This window comes from Conger conger, chromosome 4 (genome assembly GCF_963514075.1).
Source record: "Conger conger chromosome 4, fConCon1.1, whole genome shotgun sequence".
NCBI lineage: Eukaryota > Metazoa > Chordata > Actinopteri > Anguilliformes > Congridae > Conger > Conger conger.
In genome coordinates, this window is record NC_083763.1 from 70,457,854 (window position 1) to 70,479,282 (window position 21,429).

The following is a 21,429-nucleotide window of genomic DNA, read 5'->3' on the forward strand; positions in this document are numbered from 1 at the left end:
TCGCTCGGATGGAAGCTCCCTCTTATCTAAAGGTACAGCTCAACGGTCAGTGGAATCTTTCATCCATCGGGCAGACCGTTTCAAATGATTACACTTTATATCACTTTTTTTTTTTATATTATGCATTTCCAAGGCACTTGCAGGGCATTATGGTCAACCCCCTTATGCAGAACAGCCAGAGAAGAGAGGGTCCATTTCTGACAGCACTAAGCAAACATACATTACATTGCATTAATGGCATTTGGCAGACGCTCTTATCCAGAGCGACGTACAGTTGATTAGTCTAAGCAGGAGATAATCCTCCCCTGGAGCAATGCAGGGTTAAGGGCCTTGCTCAAGGGCCCAACGGCTGTGCGGATCTTATTGTGGCTACAGCGGGGATCGAACCGCCGACCTTGCGGGTCCCAGTCATGTACCTTAACCGCTACGCTACAGGCCGCCCTGTACGTACCCTCAGACACTAAAGGGAGAGCGTTCTGTTGGGGTCGAAGGGGGGGTGCGACGCGGGGGAAGCGGTACGTACATCCAGCCGGAGGAGGCGCTGGGAGCACGCCAGCAGCCCGTCCTCGCCCATGGGCATCTGAGGGTGCTGGGAGACGTTATCCTCCGCCGCCTCCAGCCTCTGCCGCAGCAGCTGGAGCTCCGTCAGCAGCGTCAGCTTCAAGTCCGGCCTTGGCACCTCCTTCACCACCGGCGCCTCCTTCTCCTTCACCTCGTCTTCTTTTACGCCGGGTGGCTCTGAAATGCGGCCGAAGTGGTGCGTCACACCACCGCACGGAGAAAGCCCCTCCTCCCAAACTGTCCCCATGGCAATCAAAGATGGTCTCAGTCAAGGGGTTTGGACTGAAGACTGAAAATTCCTTTTTTTTTTTGGTTTGGTTTCTGCTCCCTTTATTAAACAGATGCAACTCACTTCACATTAATACCCTTTTAAATATTCAACAATAAAATTCAATTAGCTAAAATATATCAATTTCATAATTCATAGTGATAATTTGACTACCGCACAGGTGGATAATGTACAAAAATGATACATTAATAATTAATGTGGGCGTAGAATTCCCAAATGGGGTGACATAAATGAGCAATCAAAGGTGGTGTGAGTACTTACTGAAAGCGGGCAGGTGCACGACCAGGTCATCGTAATGGGTCTGGGCCCCCGTGAACTGCGTCTCGATGAGTTGCTTGTCGTCCTCGACGAACAAATCAGAGCCCTTGGAATGGCGCTGGAACTCCTGAAAGTGGGTCTCCATGTTCTTGATGATTTTGCGATATTCCTCTGGCCGCATTTTGGAAATCTTGGGAAGTTACGGAATGAGACAAACAGGAAAAAAGGGGGCATATGGAGAAAGTAGTCAGACATATGTTATCAGGAAATTTTCATGCATTCAAGAGTTTGCCAGGCTATGCAAAGAGAAGCCAAGATTAGGTCTGTTCTTGTAATCAAGTATTCGCGTTCTCAGAGAAAGTAATACCATGACCATTTTTTAAAGGTGGTTTATTGTGGGAGTTTCGATTGGGAAGACCACGAGAAGGAGGGTTACCATGGTGATGGTGAGAGAGTTGATGTACTCGATATCCTTGAGGCAGAGTTGCCAGGAGATCAGGCTCTTGATGTTGATGTAGAGTTGGTTCCAGATTCCCAGGATTGCATCGTAATACTGCTCGTTCCTGTTTAACGAGGGGAAACGGGAGCCTCATCACCTTCAGCCTTCTGATCTTCTCTCAAAGAGACGTCGCTACAAGATTTATGCCCAGGTGGTAGCTCGACTAACCAGGGAACATATCCACACCACTGGAGCATTGCCTTAACAGCTATCTGACCATGGGGCACATCCACACACTGGCCTAGAATCACCAAACCTGACACCAAGCAGTGACAGGCTTGTCCAGCATTAGGGTGGGCAAAATGGAGTTTCAGAATGTAGACCACAGTGTGTGCATGTGAAGATACATTTCACAACACTTTTTTACTTAACTGCAGTGGTGATAGAAATCTTCTGTGAGGTTAGTATGATATAGCTAACATTAGTACAAGTTTGTTAAACCATAAAAAATGTCGGTTAACCGTGCTTATTCAGAATTTCAAGGACACAATTCTTTTAGCTCACGTTAAGCCCAAAATTGGAAAAGTCGTGGAAGGAGATATTGCATTTACAGGGTTGGTGTAATTAAAATTAAAAATTTTAAATGCCCAACGACACCGGCTTTGGCATTTCTAGTGTTAAAAGATACCAGACCATGGGGCCCATCCACACACTGGAACACAGCCTTAACAGATACCAGACCATGGGGCCCATCTACACACTGGAACACAGCCTTAACAGATACCAGACCATGGGGCCCATCCACACACTGGAACAGAGCCTTAACAGATACCAGACCATGGGGCCCATCCACACACTGGAACACAGCCTTAACAGATACCAGACCATGGGGCCCATCCACACACTGGAACACAGCCTTAACAGATACCAGACCATGGGGCCCATCCACACACTGGAACACAGCCTTAACAGATACCAGACCATGGGGCCCATCCACACACTGGAACACAGCCTTAACAGATACCAGACCATGGGGCCCACCTACACACTGGAACACAGCCTTAACAGATACCAGACCATGGGGCCCATCCATACACTGGAACACAGCCTTAACAGATACCAGACCATGGGGCCCATCCATACACTGGAACACAGCCTTAACAGATACCAGACCATGGGGCCCATCCACACACTGGAACACAGCCTTAACAGATACCAGACCATGGGGCCCATCCACACACTGGAACACAGCCTTAACAGATACCAGACCATGGGGCCCATCCACACACTGGAACACAGCCTTAACAGATACCAGACCATGGGGCCCATCTACACACTGGAACACAGCCTTAACAGATACCAGACCATGGGGCCCATCCACACACTGGAACACAGCCTTAACAGATACCAGACCATGGGGCCCACCTACACACTGGAACACAGCCTTAACAGATACCAGACCATGGGGCCCATCCATACACTGGAACACAGCCTTAACAGATACCAGACCATGGGGCCCACCTACACACTGGAACACAGCCTTAACAGATACCAGACCATGGGGCCCATCCATACACTGGAACACAGCCTTAACAGATACCAGACCATGGGGCCCATCCACACACTGGAACACAGCCTTAACAGATACCAGACCATGGGGCCCATCCACACACTGGAACACAGCCTTAACAGATACCAGACCATGGGGCCCATCCACACACTGGAACACAGCCTTAACAGATACCAGACCATGGGGCCCATCCACACACTGGAACAGCGCTTTAACAGGTATGGCAGGTCTCACTTGTTAGCCAGGCTGATGCTGAGAGGGTTGGGAGGAGGGATGAGGAGACACACGGAGGGAATGGTCATCTCCAGACCCCCGGGGCCCATAACCTGCCACTTGCTGCGCTCGGAGTTGTCCTTCAGAATGCCCTCATTATCTTTGTAGATGCCTTTCTGCGAGAGGGACAGGTAGGCGAATTAACAAAACACACGACAGCCTCTGGCCCGGGTCATTCACTAAATGATGACCGCTAAAGGCTGGAACTTTGCGCCACTGGAAAACTGTACCATACTGGCCTTTAACTGGATGTTTTTTTTGTGACGCACCATGGTGGAATCACTGTTGCAGTTTGCGCGTGCGTGGGTGTGTGTATGTGCATGTATGTGCGTGTGTGTGTGTGTGTGTGGGTCGGTGTGCGTGTTTGTGTGTGTGTGTGTGTGTGTGTGTGTGTGTGTGTGTGTGTGAGAGAGAGTGCGGGTCAGCATGTCTGACCTGGTCCTGCATGTAGTCACACAGTGCCTTCACCAGGGTAGCACCAGTGTTCTTCTCCTCGGGGTTGCGGGGCCTCAGTCTCACGATGCTCTTGGACTTGTTGACCAGGTGCTGCACCTGCCGCTTGTTCTCTATGATCCGCTCCTTCTCCTTCTGTGGGTCCAACAGTCCTCAACCTTATCTTCTCAACTCATCACCAAACTCCTCAACTCAACACCATATTCCTTAACTCAACACCAAACTCCTCAACTCATCACCATATTCCTCAACTCATCACCATACTCCTCAACTCATCACCACATCCTGCAGCTCACGACCAAACTACTCAAATCAGTATTCAATGATTCAAATCATTTCACTTTTTCCACTATGAATCCCACATCTCCTCCCTTATTTCAGGGACAGCTTTAGGAATATACATTCACTACCATGATTCGTTGTTAAAATACCTAAAACCATACGTTATTAGCACACTGCCTTTTACCTATGCAACATAGTGTATATATGGTTTCATTTGTTTTCAATAGTACATCCATAGGTCCTGCAATTAACATTTTCACTCTCTGCTGTGAAAAGCGCAACACAAATTGAATTGAACTGAACTGAACTGAACTGAACTGAAATAGTAACTCGAGTGTACCGTACCTCCAGATTCTTCACCATTTCTTGAAGAGTCTCCAAGGGTGTGGTCTTATCACAGGTGAACTTCTTCCGGACGTTTTCATGCTCTTTCAGCAACTTGCTGTGCGTCTCATGTGCTTCCTTGAAGAACTTTGATGAGCAGCAGAGGTACAAAAAAAAAAAAAAAAAAAAAAAAAAAAAGGGGAATCATCAACCAGGATTGTCATGAGGCATAATTGTGCAAGCTGAATACCGTTTCGCCTAGTGAAACAACCACTATATGCATGATGGTCACTGCCACCTCTATACTGGACTACCACTCTCATTTTTCTCTTTTGTATAATTATTTCTTAAGTTTGGTTTGAAATGTATTCTGGGTTTTATGTTCTAGTAGCATTTCTTTTTGTCCGTTAAGTTTTTTTGGGTCTACTGTTTAAATTATTTCCCTATCTAATGCCAGGGCAATTCTTATAAAACACAAATCTCTTAAGCAACACCATCATACTGGCATACAAAATACAAAAATATAAGTATAATAATTTTCTGGTATATTGACAGTACCTGGCTGTAGGCTGCATTCTCCTTCAAGTGCACCTGAATGCACTTGGTGATCTGGAGCAGCCAGCTCCACTGTGTCTGCAGGGTGTCCATGTAAGCCTGCGGAGAAAGCATCAGACACAACATGAGTCCTATCAAACCACACTCAGTCCAGAGACGCTACGGGCAACTGACAAAGGAGCCGTTTCTCGCCCAGTTTATGGTTCTTAAACCTTCAGTCGAGCCCAATCAGCGACGCTGAACATCTTTGGGAATAACCCATTCAGCACTGAGAGGATTCCCCTCCAGGAGGCCTACCTCGATCTTGTCGGACGCTGGGTGATTGTTCTTCAGCAGTCCGTCCACCTTGTGTTTCAGCTTATTCAGTTGTTTTTCTTTTTCTTCCAGGTCACTCATGAGTTTCTGTAATTAAAAGGCTAATTCAGACTCTATCAGCGCACATACTGCTCAATCCAGCCAGCTATTTGGCAAGCAATAGGTGAATTCCTAACTGAAGCACACCAGTGAGAATAATTATTAATGTAATGCTGTAAAAGTTGTATAAACCATTGATTTGGGAGCAACAGATGGGGAAAGGCTGAAGTGCATGACAAACACAACATTTTCCAGAAATGTTCTTGGTCTCTATTTTTGTCAAGAAAGTCCAAATAAATAACCAGCGTCAAACATCAGCCAGTGTTTTTCCAAAATTCAGAGAGGTCCTGTTAGTAACCATTCATTCAGTGTCAGTCCCTGGACATGGAGGTGTCTTATTAGCAGTGTTGGGACAATTCAATTTTCAGTTAAAATTCATTTTTAATTCATTTTGTGAACTGACTGAACAGCAAACACCCCATCTACTCATGATGTCATCATGCCTGGTCACCAAATGACAGACACCCTCACCGAATAGCTCTCCTGCTTCTTGGGGATGTAGTCATCGATGTTCTTGTCCCCCCAGTTGAACATCAGCTCCTCCTCCTCCCGCTCATTCACCCACATGATCTCGCGGGAGATCTCCTCGATGATCTTCTGCAGGTCTCTTAGCTGGCTTGTTCGGGTGAATGACAATTTCTGGAAACAGATACACCTGTTCATAAGCCTCTCATATTTGCATGATTTCACTCCATACTGTATTCATTATGGGCTGTATAAGGCCTGGGTCAAATCTATAATTGTTTTGGATTCAAATACTTTTCTATGCTTTATTGTTCTATCTGCTATATTGGAACCCATGGAATACTCTCTTTCAGCGCAAACCCCACCTTCTGGTCTGCTTGGTTGGCCCAATAACACCAGGCAAGAATAAACAAGCACCGAAAAGTATTTGAATGCAAAACTATTACATATTTGACCCAGGTGTGGTCTGTATTTATTCCACAGGTTTTTTTTTTAAATGTTAAAGCAAGTTAAAGGAATATCTCTTACCTGTAAGCTGTCCCATTCCTGCTCCAGTGCATTCAGAGCTGCTTTGTCGCCCTTCTGTATCTGGAATAACAAGAACATTTTATGATGCTGACGTTTAACTGCACTGAGAGCAGTGCACAGGTAGACGCTTGTTAATGTGCATGCACTGCATGACAGACTCATACCAGCTCGTCTCGGGCCTTGTCCACCTCTGGACTGCGCTGGATGGTGCTGTGGAACTTGCTATGGCTGACAAGCTGCTGATCAATCACATCGCTGGTGTCGCCCCATGATGATGTCTCTATAAGACGCTGGGGGAGATATCAAGGGGGCAGAGTTTAAAGGGGAACGTTGTGCCATAATTCAAAGATGATAACAATGAGGGAGCCATTACGAGTGGGGCTCTTGTAACCACTCCAAAAACAACCAAACCAGTTCAAGCAGGAAGCTACCTGGTTATTCAGTAACTCAGCCAGCAAGACTGCCCTGTTTGTCTATTCGTGGGGGCTGCAGGCCAGTATTACAAGCAGGTCTACTATCTTGCAGATGCGGTTCAGCTACATCACCACAGGCCACCACAGATGTTGTGGCTCCAGAACACAAAGGAGGTCTTTGTACGTTCAGAGAAGACCATGGCCGTGTACCTACAGTACGTGCACTACCTGGGGGCCTCTTTGTTACCTGAACAGAGGTGACGGTTCATTGCGCACAAGCCTTTTCTTCAGTGTGTGGAAACAAACAATGAGGACAGTGCCCCTAGTGCACCCTCCAGGTCCTAGCCATTACATTACATTTAATGAGGAGACACTTTCATCCAAAGCAACGAACAATACCTGCACACCGCAGGTCATTAGAACAACTACAGAACAGGTTGGATAAGGTAAAATTCACATCAATTACCAGCTGTCTACAAGCATGAACATCAAGTCTATTGGGAACAGATTCTGGAGGTTTTGTTTTAGAGGCCCCCTTCCCATACCCCAGCCTCACCAGTGGTGGGCTCAAAGTTGAAAATCCTGATTTATATATATTGTATATATCCATTGCTTATTTGTAGTGACTAGCTCCTACATGGCATGCAGTCTATTTCAGCCAATGGGTCCAAAAGGCCGCTTTTAGCCAGTTGAGATAGGCTAAGCTATGCCTCTCAGTGCACAAAAACTAAAGTGCTTCCTGAAAGATTCCCACATTGACTAGCTCCTACATGGCATGCAGTCTATTTCAGCCAATGGGTCCAAAAGGCCGCTTTTAGCCGGTTGAGGTAGGCTAAGCTATGCCTCTCAGTGCACAAAAACTAAACAAAAACTGCTTCCTGAAAGATTCCCACCATGGCCTCTGGGTGGCAGTAGAGAATCACGCAGACTTCCGCCCCCCTACAGTTTGTGCACTTTGCATTCTTATCAGTGTGGCGCTATGTCAGGAATCCCATACACCAGGCCTCTTCCTGACCTTTGATAAATCCAGTCCGTTCACGTTTACTTTCTGTTTTAGTGTCTGCCATTTCTCAAGGTTCTGTGATTTACTGCAGACGGAGCCGAGCACAAAGTCTCCGTGTCTCCTAATCTCCCAGCGTCCGTAGTGTTGTATTAATCTTATGACGTTTTTTCTTTTCTTTTTTTTGGAGAGGAGCTGCAAGGAGCCTCCTCTTTGAAGGAAAATAAAAAAAAAACAACAGTGCCCCAGGTGTCGACCGATAACTCCTAACACACGGAGCTCGGTCACACCGACGGCTGGAAATCATAAGAAACAAACCGAGACATTTGACCACGTATGTGCTATTACAAGCATTCCACCGTATTCTTCAAAGCACCTGCATTCTGTCCACGTATTATTACTTACTATTATTACTTTGTGTGTTTGTGTGCTTCTCAGAGGTATGAAGGCTACAGCCTTCCATTTGCCCATCTTTTTTTTTTTACAACTTCTTCCATCTGTTATTTCTCATCTGAGGTTAGTTGCATTTCTCTGAGAAGTCTCACGGCAAGAAATGTTTATGAGCCAGACCTACAGGGCTTAAAGTACAGGGCTAACCACAGGGCTAGTGGGGGCTGATGACCCCAGCCACATAGCTCATTTTTTAATGATATGCCTTTTCTCTATATTCTCTCTCTCCTGTCCTCCCCTCTTCTCCTCCACCTCCACCTCTGTCTGTGCAGTGTCTCATTTTAGTGCTCCAGCCCCCAGCCCACAGCCCCGCTGCTCCACAAACCGGTTTGGAGAGGAAATTTTTTCCTTGTGAGGGCCAGTGTCGTCTCACAGGGACAACTGCCTCGACACCCTGGTCACTCACACAGGATTTCCTCTGTTGTAAGTTAGCGTACTGATGTCTGGAAGTGTGTTTTGTTTTAGTATGCTCTTACCTGTTTTGATGTTTCACCTGTTTGTTTCTGCTTTGTTGTTGTTTTTGTGGCTAATTAAGTTTCTCTCTCGGGGGATTAATAAAGGTAATCAAATGGATTGCATTTATATAGTGCTTTTATCCAAAGCGTTTTACAATTACAAAGCTTAACAATGAATGCCTCTCATTCACCCATTCACACAATCACCCCATGCAAGGCTGCCACACAAGGTACCAAACAGCTCACTGGGAGCAATTGTTCAGGGACACTTCTGCACACCCTGGGCGGGGGAATCAAACAAACAACCCTCCGACTACCTGACAACTACTCTAATTTCCTGAGCTAATCTCGCTAACACCACGTTAGCCAGGCTACGCGAGGACCAGCACGCGTCGGCCATTTCCCGCAGGCTGAAGGTAAACAGAGGAGTTTAGAAGGTGCCGGTACCTTCTGCTGTCCGATCCAGCCCATGGCGTCGTGGAAGCTGGGCCCAGGGTCCTCCCAGCCCAGGCTGCTCTTCTTGCGCACGGTAGTCCCATTCATGGCATAGTGGATGGCCCGCAGCTGGTCCTGGAACACCTCCACACTGAGGGGACATTAGAGACGAGGTCAGCTGTGCACCCGCAACATTGCCTTTCCCCACGTGTGCACCCCAAAATCACCTTTCCCTACCTGTGCACCAACATCACCTTTCCCCACCGGTGCACCAACATCACCTTTCCCCACCTGTGCACCAAAATCACCTTTCCCCACCTGTGCACCAACATCACCTTTCCCCACCTGTACACCAACATCACCTTTCCCCACCTGTACACCAACATCACCTTTCCCCACCTGTGTACCCCAACATCGCTTTTCCATACCTGTGCACCCCAACATTGCCTTTCCGTACTTGTACCTTTCCCCACCTGTGCACCAACATCACCTTTCCCCAACTGTGCACCAAAATCACCTTTCCCCACCTGTACACCAACATCACCTTTCCCCACCTGTACACCAACATCACCTTTCCCCACCTGTGTACCCCAACATCGCTTTTCCATACCTGTGTACCCCAACATCACATTTTGTTACCTGTGCACCTGTAATGAGTTACATATTTGCCTGAGCCTCTAGGTGAGATTTGAACCCCCGTCCTCTCACTCGTCCAAAGATTTCTTAGGCAAACGTGTTACCAGTCAGCTAAAAGCTAAATCACCCCCAGACAAAGGTGCAACGACATGATTTTAAATTTGAGGGTTATGTCATCAGGGAGCATTGTCAGAGTAACCAGCCTTCGCTTTCGTGCACTACATCTTGCTTCACTAGCGAACTAGCCAAGCTAACCCCGCTATGCACCCACCTCATCGCCATTTCACACCCATTTCCACTCCTTTTGGTGAACAGTTTAAATAAATATTGGAGCTCAACATTCCCACCCTAAATTGGAATGTCCCATTTGCCATTTGCAGCCCCCGCTGCCTTTTGGGAGCGTTTGGACATCTGCGGTTTTCCTCTGAAACATGCGGCGTCGCCACCTGCATACACTTTTCATGATTTTTTTTCCCCCCCAGAAACTGCTTGACAAACAACATATAACAATATACACTCACTGGACGTTGTACAAAAATAAATAAATAAAACTCAATGCGGCACAGCAATCTCACTGTTGAATTATTCCAAATTAAATAGTCATGAAATATAAATTAAACTGAACTGTCAAGTATTCACAAAAACACTTTGTTCATAAACGGAATGTGAAATGCAGAATCTGATCAAGTTATTATTGTGTACTTGCTCTGGTCACTTTGAGAGCTCTACTGTTGCATGCTGGGAAAGAGAAACCTGGCAAACAGCTTTCTCCAGACCGCAGGCCCAGGACATTAACACCCTGATGCCAGAATGATGTCAAGACCTCACACACACCCTTTCTTTTGGAATATAAATAGAGGCTGCAAGAAATGTAAAGGGTTCTTATCACTTTGGGAAACTGGACTGTCGCACACACAGGACAAACGTGACTCCTTCCAAAACTGCTGCAACTAAACCGCAGTTTTGCACCGCTACCTGCAATGAAATTACAGCCGGAGGAGTGCGAGAACAAGGTCATAGTATCTTTGAAACACAAACAAAAGACCTTTATAATAAATACTCTTCAGATCACCAGACAACAGTGGCACAAACTGAACAGCTCTTCTATCACATTAGATTGAATGTTCTGCACGGCAGACACTCCTTTCGAAAGAACTACACCGTCACCTCCAATACAATATTTATGAGTGTGCGAGGGAGGCTCTTCCTTAACACACCCCTCCTATTCCAAGACTTCGACCGTCGCTGTCTCCCACCGACACACCCCTGTGGAATTTCTACACCCTCTCTAATCGCCATTACTCATGATATTTGCCCGTTATCAGCAGCGAGGCCCAGACGTTATGTAAACTCTGGCCGACCCGCCGGGCAGGCTGGGGAGGGAGTGAGGCCTGCGGAGGCAATTCAGCCCCGCGATAACTTCCTCCCACACTTCCTGCCAAACGCAACAGGGGAGTTTCCAACGGGAGCTCTTATTAAAGTCATTCAATACTCTTAATACGTGCACTTCGGGTCAAACTCCACATAAACAAAACAGCTGGAATAATAAATATAGCAATGCCCTCTAGCTGTACACCAGGGAAGCTGTGCGCAAGTGCTTTTGGAACTTAAATCGATCACCTTGCTGCTGCTGCTACCTCGTTTTTTAACACCCCAGCCCTGAAGCCAAGCCTGCACAGACATGAGTTTGAGGAAGACGCTTCACGTGGAGCTTTAGTAAGCAGACCGATGGTGACGTAACAACAAAAAATGCTGATTCTGGCTGGTGGAAAACACCAACAGACCTAAGTCAAACATGTAATTGTACCGATTTCATAAATACAATTTTAAACATTAGTCTGCCCTTTCTGCCATTTCTTTGCGCAGAATCTGCTCCATGTGTAGATCTGAACTTCAATTTTCACCTATACCTAGGACAAATGCACAATTGCTTTGGATTCATATACTTTTCTGCACTTTACTGAGCTTGCCTGGAGCATTGGAACCTTTGAAATACCTACTGGTCTTCTTGGTTAGCTGAATTGCACCAGGCAAGATCAGTCGAGCACAGAAAAGTATTTGAATCCAAAGCAATTGTGCATTTGTCCCAGGTATAGGTGAAAATCAAAGTTCAGATCTACACGTGGAGCAGATTCCGTGCAAATAAACGGCAGAAAGGACAGACTAATGTTCAGATTGTTTTATTTTTCCCGTCCTGAGGAAAACGGCGGACACCCGCCTCTCCTCGCAGCGACGTCGCGGACACGCTCGACGCGTTACGAGGGAGACCCACCTCCTGACGATGCTCTCGTTGGGCTGGCCGATCTGCCTCAGCTCCATGGCGCAGCCCTTCAGTTGGTGGATCACGTCCGTGGACATGGCCATGTACTTCTCCGTCTCCATCATCACTCGGCCGGCGTCGGCGCCCTGCGGAGGGGGAGAGGACGCGGGGTTACCGTCCACCAATCACCCGGCTCAAATCCTAAACCATCGGCGTTTGCTGGAAATATATTTTCTATAAAACAGGAAATAAAGTGACAGTGAAAGGTACAATTATGTTCCGAAGCTCATGAGACCCTTCCCACCCCAGCATGTGCCTGCACTTCCAGTTTACAGCTCCCATCTTTCTTTCCCTGGATTTCTGTTCAGGTAATGTCATAGGTCTACCTGTGCAAAGATTTGTCTCGTCTGTCTAGTCACACCAACAACACAAATTGTTGTTGGTTCGGTCAACACTACACACATTGAGTAAATGTACCATATATTTACACATCTTTTTGAGAGTTATACTTATATTGTCCTCATTTGTACAGCACTCTGGATAAGAGCTTCTGCAAAGTTAATATAATGACAAGTCATTTAATGACCCAAAAGTACTGCTTGATATGCAAGCAGTGTGAGCTGGAAAGATGTCAGGTAAAAATGCTGTGGTTCTCATGCGAATTTGCCTGCTTTTCTTCATTTTTCCATTCTTAATGTCAATTACGAGATTTTGTTTTTGTATGTGTGACATACATAGCATATAGATTTAACCAGAAAATGGCACTTTAGCTACAAACCAAAAGAATGATTCCCGGACTCACGTTGTTTTGATGTTTGAATTGACATTACTGTGAATTATGTTCCTGGGAAGTTTATTTACATCCTGTTTGTATTGCAGACATTCAGGGCAGGATGAGTCCTGAAAATAAGTCATCAAGGGTGGGGAAAAGTTTGGGGACCAGAAGGTTTAAATACTAGATTAAATCTAGATAATAAGATAAGTTTATTATCGTATTCTCTTACACTAAGATCTTTTAATCTAAACTTACAATTTTGCTATTCTTGAGAGTACATAATCATTTTTCTTGCACTCTTGAATAAGGCACATTTAGGACAAGAGAATTATGAAAACCCCAAAAATTGGTGTTTCTTGTCAGCACTCCCACCACCCCCACCAAGATCTGATAGCAATCTTGACTTGATGGCAACTGTTGCCTGAAGATACACTCAGTGAGCACTTTATTAGGTAGACCTGTACACCAGCTTGTTATTGCAAATATTTAATCAGCCAATCATGTGGCAGCAACTAAATGCATAAAAGCAGACATGATCAAGAGATTCAGCTGTTTTTCAGACCAAATGTCAGAATGGGGAAGAAATATGATCTAAGTGACTTTGACCGTGGAATGATTATTGGTGCCAGACAGGGTGATTTGAGTATCTCAGAAACTGCTGGGATTTCCAGGTACAACAGTCTCCAGAGTTCAAATAAAGTACAGTTTTTGAAGTCGATCAGAAGCTGTATTGGCTAGATCATCAGAAGGAAGATGAGTCTATCTCCATTATGGAAGGCTTACTGTATATGAATCATCTTCAGACTGCATCTTCAAACGGCAATTCATTTACTGACTACTCCCAGCCCTGAGCAGTCCTTTCTTATGCAACCACTTTCAAATTGCTAATTTGCCATAGCTTCCATTACGGTTTCATATGGACGTGAAGTCAATTCATGCATTATTTGTATTATGTATTTGATTAATTGTATGAATGTATGTATTTAATTAAATGTATTTTTGATCTAAGTTTTAAGTTTTAATGTTCTGGCACTGTTAGTGTTATAACTCAGGTGGATGCACCGAGTCACTGATAGGTTTAAGACCTTTATTTCTCCAAAGGGAATTTACTGTACACAACAATGAGTAACCTTTAACAAGTAAACACATTTTGATGTGGACAACAAACCACAACAGGCACACATACAATACAATATTTTTAAAAAGCATCCACAAACCTATACAGTAATTACAAATACTACAATCTGGCAGGGAAATATGATAACATGACTCTTTCATTGTGAGTCACTCTGCTAATGTAATGTAATGCAACACAACTTTCCATTCTGCTACACAGTCTATTAGCAGTATATCCACAAACTCCCCCAGTACCTACTGTGGCAATAAACCTTATATTGAAGGTTTGCATCATGACATTACATGATATTAAGCTGACACTTTTAACCAAAGTGACTTCCAGTTGATTCGACAAAGCAGGAGACAATCTTCCCCTGGAGCAATGCAGGGTTAAGGGCTTTGCTCAGTGGCTACACCGGGGCTTGAACCACCAACCATCTGGGTCCCAGTCATGTACCTTAACCACTACGCTACAGGCTGCTCATGACTTGACATACTATGCCGCTCTATCCTTTTTTGTCGGCCTCTTTTAAGTCGGGGAGTCTGATAAAAGATGAAATGCAATATAAATGTATTAGCCGTGCCAGATGCACAGTTCACTGGCACGGTAAATTTGGCAGCCGTGCATCGGGATTATAGGGTGAAAGTCAAAGAGATCTGGCAGTACAAGTTTGAGTGCACTTGCGTGCTACATGAGTGGATCGTCCAGATTTACTCTGCCAGAGAGAGGACTCCCAATATGGAGCTATTCATAAAAGAGGCCAGAGAGAAAAAGGAAGATGTTCTTGCTACGTAAAAAGTTAATAAAAAGAAAGCTCAGTAAATCACCCTGGATAATGCTGTCTGTCCAACTAATAACTCAGCTATTTGTTTAGCAATAACTTGTAGTGTACTATAAATAAACATTAGCGTTAGTGGTCCCGAACGCAGGGGACCAACACAAGCGTTTCTCTGACTGCAGCTCGAAAGGCTTCATCAATACTCCGCTGGTCCAGTCTGTAAAAACATGGCTGTAAATTCAGTGGAAACTCCCTAAAAAAAATGTTTTAGATCTAGAACAAATAACATGTGGCAGGTGTAGATACCTGCTCAACATCACAATAAATAGCCCTGTCTGTGAGGGTTGTGTAAAATGTACGCTAGCGTGAGCAGCTATCGGGTCTGCCGTGCCCCAAGGGTGAGTTCTCAGTACATGGTTTTCCCAGAGCGAGGGGGGCGGGGGCGTGGGGGGTGTGAGGATCTGTACAGAGGAGTTACGCCCGTACCCTAGCAGGGGTCCTGAACAGCCTCGTTCAGACAGAGGCTGCTATACCTGTCACTTTTTCACTTTTGGCAAGTGTGCACATGCATGACATTCAGAGACGTGCCAAGAAACTGACACGGCACACAAAACTGAGGCATTTCCAGGACGGCACGCCTCTCGATACATCTCCCAATATTTCAACATAGTGAATTTATTTATTTTAGCATGACACACACTCATCGCTATGAAACAGGCTGTGACAGAGGCGTCTCGCAATGGGAATTATACAGAGGGAATTTACAGAATGAGTCAATGTAGGAAACGTACAAAGATGATTCCCTGGCGCCTGAAAGAATCTGGGATTAAAAAGGAAAAATGTACTATATGCTAGGGGCGGTAAGAGCAGGTGAGCAGGTGTCTGGCAGTCGGAGGGCTACCGGACACCTAACCCCCAAATTGCTCCTGACAAGCTGGTTGGTGCCTTGCATGGCAGCCAATCACCGTTGGTGTCTGTGAGTGTATTTATGAATGGGTGAATCAAGCATCAATTGCAAAGCGCTTTGGATAAAGGCACTATATAAATTCCAACCGTTTACCATTTGAGCATTTACTATAGAAAATACCTCTGCACTTCTATTGATGATAGAATGCCCCAGTTGCTCAGCTGCTAGGATCTATTCAGTCTTGCAGTACTGTCGATAGACTGTCAGTATTTACCAGTGAATGGCACTGTATTTACATAACAAGAATTCCTGATGCTGAACATCTTCCATTTGCAGTCGCAGTGAGTTAGTCATTCTGTTTTCTTTAACGCCTGCAACGCATACAAAACAAAACAATGATAGCAAGAGTAATTCCCGAAACTGAGGTGTAGCTACTAGCAGACAATTTTGCTGTAATTCAAGACAGCACTGCGACTGGGAAAGCCACATTTCTCCTGATACCCTGCATTGTTATGTTAATTAAATATTAAATTAAAAACAGGGCTGCGCTAAAGCTCCTGGTTTGGCGGGATGCCAAAAGCAACATGTCAAAAAACTGGGAACTTAATATTCTTCATCCACTTCCAACAACCCAGGAGTCTCTCCACACATTACATTACTATCACTGGGAAGATGCTCTTATCCAGAGGGAAGAACAGCAGTGGAGAACAAGCTACATGCTACTCTCAGGAATACAATAATGCATTATTCATCACGGAGAAAACACAGAGGCCCATTTAGACCAGCTAGGTGCAATATTAACCTAACAAATAGTGTAATATTAACCTAACACAGCACTACTTTAACACGGGACTGTCCAACTAAATTCACCTCCTCTCTAAACAGGAATGCAATGGGGGGGGGGGGGGGTCCATGGTCTGCTGTTAGCCATGAGTCACATTTGTTGGGCATAAATTACACAATGTGTCCGTTCCAGCACCTCCTCTGAATAAAATGAAGAAGACAACAACCGATGGGCCACTAATGCACAGCCCCGACATTCCAGAGTAAGTTGTGGGTGAGTTATGTGTCCAGAGTACGTAAGTTCTGGGTGAGTTATGTGTTATGCTGGTGCATGCAGATGCATGAGGATAGGACAGTGAAAACATGAGTGGCAGCTCAAGACAGTAAACACCTCCTCAGAGGAATACACAGACTGCAGCTGAGGACAGGACAGCAAAAACAGCAGTGACAGCCCTGTCAGCACAGTAAATACGTCAAACGAAGAGGGCCCTTTTTACCCCACATTTACCTTTATTTTACCAGGTGACTTGAGATCAATTACCCGGCCAAAATGGCAGCAAAGCAAAACAAACAAAGACACAAACACAGACGTGATCATAAACGGTAAAAGTAGCGCAAACAGGATACATTTGAGCAGGAGTGGAACAAGATTAAATGGGACCGCGGGGGGGGGAGACTTAAGAATTGGGTAAAAACGGCAGGGTAAGAAAAATGACTTACAGACTGCAGGATCATCTCGGCTTTGTTCAGGTAGTCCTGGCATTGCTGTTGTAGCAGAGAGGCTCTCTGGTGTACAGGGCTGACCTGGTACGAGCTAGGAGCACAAACGGGTCCCAAATCACAACGTGCCGTTTCTGCTCCCCCGCCATTCTCAGTTATGTTATGATGCAGTGCATAATGGCGCAGTTTGCATGTCGACATGCTTACTGCCTTAATGTAAGCCATTCCATAGCTTAAATTGATAAGAGAGAAAGTGAGATAAAATGGAGAGTTGTTTGCAGATAAGGGATAGTTACGCTTAAAGGTATGTTTAAGAGCACTGTTGGCCCCGGGTTTTTCCAGAACATGCACATAGTATACATATTTATTAATAATGCATTATTAATGAACACACATTTTTCCATAAGGGTGAAGAGAGGGTGGCAGGTGTTATTTTGAAAATATACTGCAGCATTTACATGTATGTATAGTCTACTTTTCAAGTGCAAATGCATTTTAAAAACAGTCATTTTATTAATGTGTTGACTGGAGTCTCAAGTATTAATTTTTCACTGCATTTTCTTTTTTTATTATACGTAACCATCGCAAAAAGGTTTTTCAATTATAGCCATTCACATACAGTCTGTAAAGTCTTATTTACATTCTCGACTACAAATTTAAAAATTGAGCAACAACGGGTAAAAATGTTGTGGGAAAAACTGTACGCTACATATTTGATCCGTTATACCGCGTACATTTGCAGCGTGTGCAACAATAAAACTAAGGTAATGTACACTAATTCCGGTGAGTGAAGACAGTGACCCCATTCATCTGAACAATGCAAGTCATTCGAGTGGTTTTAGACCTTTGAAACGTATTATGTAACGAAACAGAGGCATGCATTAACCTCAGCTATGCAATGCTTTCTTTGCCATAATTTAAACCTTGATCAGTTAAACCTAATCGACAACACCCAAACATCAATCATGGGTGAAATAGGACATGTTTACCGAGCAGAACGTTCTGTACGGTTGGGCAGGTGAAAACGAAAGAACAGCGTTAATTCAGATCTGTATCTACAATTGTCTGCCTCTCATTTGAAATGATCGTACTCCGGTGAAGGGCCAGAAATAGGAACAACCTGTCATTGATCATTTTTTTTACAAAGCGAACAAAAACTTGCAGCACGTACCCTCCATATCCTCCTCCGCCAGAAGTTTTGTGATACGAAATGGTGTTGTAACCCCCCGCGTACTCTCCACCGTATCCATTACCCCCTTGGATCTCAACGCTCCTGGCATAAGGGTAATTCCCACCGGTGACGTCGGACCTGGAAGTGCTTCTCCTAGGCAAGCTATTAAGACCCTTTTGGGATCCATACGAACTCATTTTGGAACCAAGCGAAGGACTACTTAAAAAGAACTACTGCAAACCCCCCAACCTGTTACCCTGCGCAATAGCAAGCTTGAGCGAACACGGCAATGAGGCCCTACAGCGCTCACCTCCCTCGTCCCAGAGCGCGCAGAGACTAGTTCCCAAACACGGAAGAATCCGGTTTTGGCAGTACTAGACCACACCTATATTGGCCTCTAAAACGATTAACCCCCCACCCCACCCCCACCCTCTCTTTCTCTCTCTCTGCCTTCCACACCTTTCACTTGCCTGGGGAAGACATTCTATTGCAAAAGATGATTTCGTTTCTTTGTCTGACACTTCTTGACGTTTCTACCGAGTACGGGGATTTCAGTGTAGACGCGTTTCTCACGCTTGGTATCCAAATTAATTCAAGGATCCAGGAAGATTATTTTTCTCACCGTTCTCATACTGAACATTGCTTGCATTGAAACTAATTTGACGTTATAGATCATTATACATTACAATACCCTGCGCTTTACGTTTAAAACACAAGCCAGTCATATTGGGAAAACTCAATATACCTACCCAGGTATTGAATAGACAAATGTTTTTTTTTTGTGTTTTTTATTTATTTGTATTCATTTATTTATCTATTTTGTGTGTGGCTCGTGTCATGTAGGAATTCAGAAGTAAACTCATATTCATGGTTTTTTTTTATAGGAAGGTGACATGATGACGGTGACAATGATGATGATTTGCTTAGACACTGAATGCCTATGAATATCTTTTATTATTACAAGTGAAATCAAGGTGAATAAGCACCCAGACAAGGCTGTAGCTGGCAGTTCTTCTGCTATATGTCAGATAGATTATTTCCATTGGCATTAAAGCCATGATTCCTCATTTCATACACTCAGTGACCACTTGACTAGTCTTGGGACAAAGACATCATTATTTCTTCTTGATTTGGCTCAGATTATAAAATAATTTTTTCTGCTTTTATTAAAGGGAATTTCATTTCGGTTTCACAATGCAAAAATTACATTGCCGTTAATACATGCTCCCCCCATTTTGTGGCACCATAATACTTGGGACAAATTGATTTCCAGGTGTTTGTGATGCATCAGATGTGTTCTATCGCTTCCTTAGTTCAGGTATAAAGGGGCTGTTTTCCGTAGCCTTGAGTTAGATGGCCTCGATTTTAAGCTTTTGATCGCCTGTTATTCTATTATTGATGTTATTAATGTTTCTCAACATGAGGACTAGAGTTGTGCCAATGAATATCAAGGAAGGAATTATGAAAAAAAACGGAAAAAAACATATAGCAAAGTAAACCTTTTTGCGTATCCTCATGACTTAGAGTCCGCGAAACTGAAGCTGAGCAGATTTCGATTTATTTGACTTCACTTCACATTCCGTTCACTTCAGAAAACCTCAGAAACAGCCGTTCCGTCACTGCTGTTGCAGCTGCTGTGTGCTCTGAATAAGCTGTACGGATTTAAGACCAGGCTGTGCCCGTGGCTCGTGCCCCCGTGTTCAGACGGGCTCAAAACCACTTCAGAGGGTTGTTGCACAATGCCTGGAACAGGTGGATTAGGACAGCCAGTCATTATTCCCAGTCATTCGGAGTCACTCAGAGAGACAGGGACACAATGGAACGGCAGGCAGACCTGTCGAGCTGCTGCCAGAGCCCAGCGTTTCATTGTGATATATATATATATATATATATACGTTTATATATCACATATATATATATACAGTACTGTGCAGAAGTCACCCATTTTTTGTGTTAGCATAAAAGAGCACATAACACATTGATATTTCCAAATATTCATTTTCCAAACGATTGAATTTTACGGAGACATTATTGTATTTAATTTAAAAAAGTAACATATTACTATAACAAAATAACTACTTTTTACATAAAAACTTGATCAAGGCTGCCTGAGATCAGAAGAAAGGAGCCAACCAAAGTCTGCAAAAGAACTGTGGCAAGTTCTCCAACATGCTTGGAACAACCTCCCTGCTGATCGTCTTATAGAACTGCAGGACAGCGTTGGCTGATCTCAGAGAGGTGATGCGGTTTTAATGCCGAAGGGTGGTCACAAAAATATTCATTTGATTCAGTTTTTAACTATTCTGCCAAATTATTTTTGAAAGAATCTTTTCTGTACTGAATGTTATGCAGGTGCCTAAGACTTTTGCACTGTACTGTATGTCTCTATATATATATATATATATATATATATATATATATATATATATATATATTTTTTTTTTTAATATTTTTTTTTAACTCCAGCAAATGGACCGCTGTTGGCTCTTATACTTCCTCGCCTTGTCAGTGCAAGATGGGGCAAATTGCTCATCTCTGCTTCTTTTAACCAGGGGATATCCATTGAGAACATGTTCTCTTTTGCAAGGATGCCCTGGGAGAATTGACAGAGAGAACTGTTGCAAGTGGGGTGAGAGAGAGAGAGAGAGAGAGAGAGAGAGAAAGAGAGAGCAGGGGTAAAGTCCCTGGGGCTGTTTTTGGGTTAAGGGCCCAATGGCAAGATTCTTTTCTCATTTAGGGACCCAACTTCATCTCTCCAGATGCAGGTTAGCATACCAACAATATATACCGACAAGGAGCTTGATCCAGTGACTCCATAGTTGCCAGTTGAATAACTTCCTGCTAGGCTATCCTGTCACACCAAAATGGCAGCAGGGTAAATGGTAAATGGTAAATGGTTGCCATTTATAAAGCGCCGTACAATTGATGCGCCCATTCATACACACACTCACACCAACGGCAATTGGCTGCCATGCAAGGCACCAACCAGCTCGTCAGGAGCAATTGGGGATTAGGTGTCTTGCTCAGGGACACTTTGACACACCCAGCGCGGGATCAAACCGGCAACCCTCCGACTGCGCCTATGTCGCCCCACATGGTAGCATGCATAGACAAAGCG

At 44.5% G+C, this 21,429-nt stretch overlaps 1 protein-coding gene across 2 annotated transcripts in view; it reads right to left on the bottom strand.

Annotated features, from left to right (window-relative positions):
• The window catches only part of LOC133126462 (desmoplakin-B-like), a 30,231-nt gene extending 11,595 nt beyond the window's left edge, over positions 1 to 18,636 (bottom strand). For both annotated transcript variants that reach the window (XM_061238721.1, XM_061238720.1), the window contains exons 1-15: positions 18,312 to 18,636; positions 17,141 to 17,234; positions 12,073 to 12,206; positions 9,177 to 9,315; positions 6,576 to 6,701; positions 6,412 to 6,471; positions 5,890 to 6,057; positions 5,302 to 5,406; positions 5,008 to 5,103; positions 4,471 to 4,596; positions 3,826 to 3,978; positions 3,352 to 3,506; positions 1,545 to 1,671; positions 1,112 to 1,298; positions 524 to 738 (exon numbers count right to left, since the gene is read on the bottom strand). In XM_061238721.1, the coding sequence (XP_061094705.1) occupies positions 524 to 738; positions 1,112 to 1,298; positions 1,545 to 1,671; positions 3,352 to 3,506; positions 3,826 to 3,978; positions 4,471 to 4,596; positions 5,008 to 5,103; positions 5,302 to 5,406; positions 5,890 to 6,057; positions 6,412 to 6,471; positions 6,576 to 6,701; positions 9,177 to 9,315; positions 12,073 to 12,206; positions 17,141 to 17,234; positions 18,312 to 18,508 (2,082 nt within the window). In that variant the 5' untranslated portion in view covers positions 18,509 to 18,636. The remainder of the gene's footprint in view (positions 1 to 523; positions 739 to 1,111; positions 1,299 to 1,544; positions 1,672 to 3,351; positions 3,507 to 3,825; positions 3,979 to 4,470; positions 4,597 to 5,007; positions 5,104 to 5,301; positions 5,407 to 5,889; positions 6,058 to 6,411; positions 6,472 to 6,575; positions 6,702 to 9,176; positions 9,316 to 12,072; positions 12,207 to 17,140; positions 17,235 to 18,311) is intronic.
• Positions 18,637 to 21,429: the final 2,793 nt, after the last annotated feature.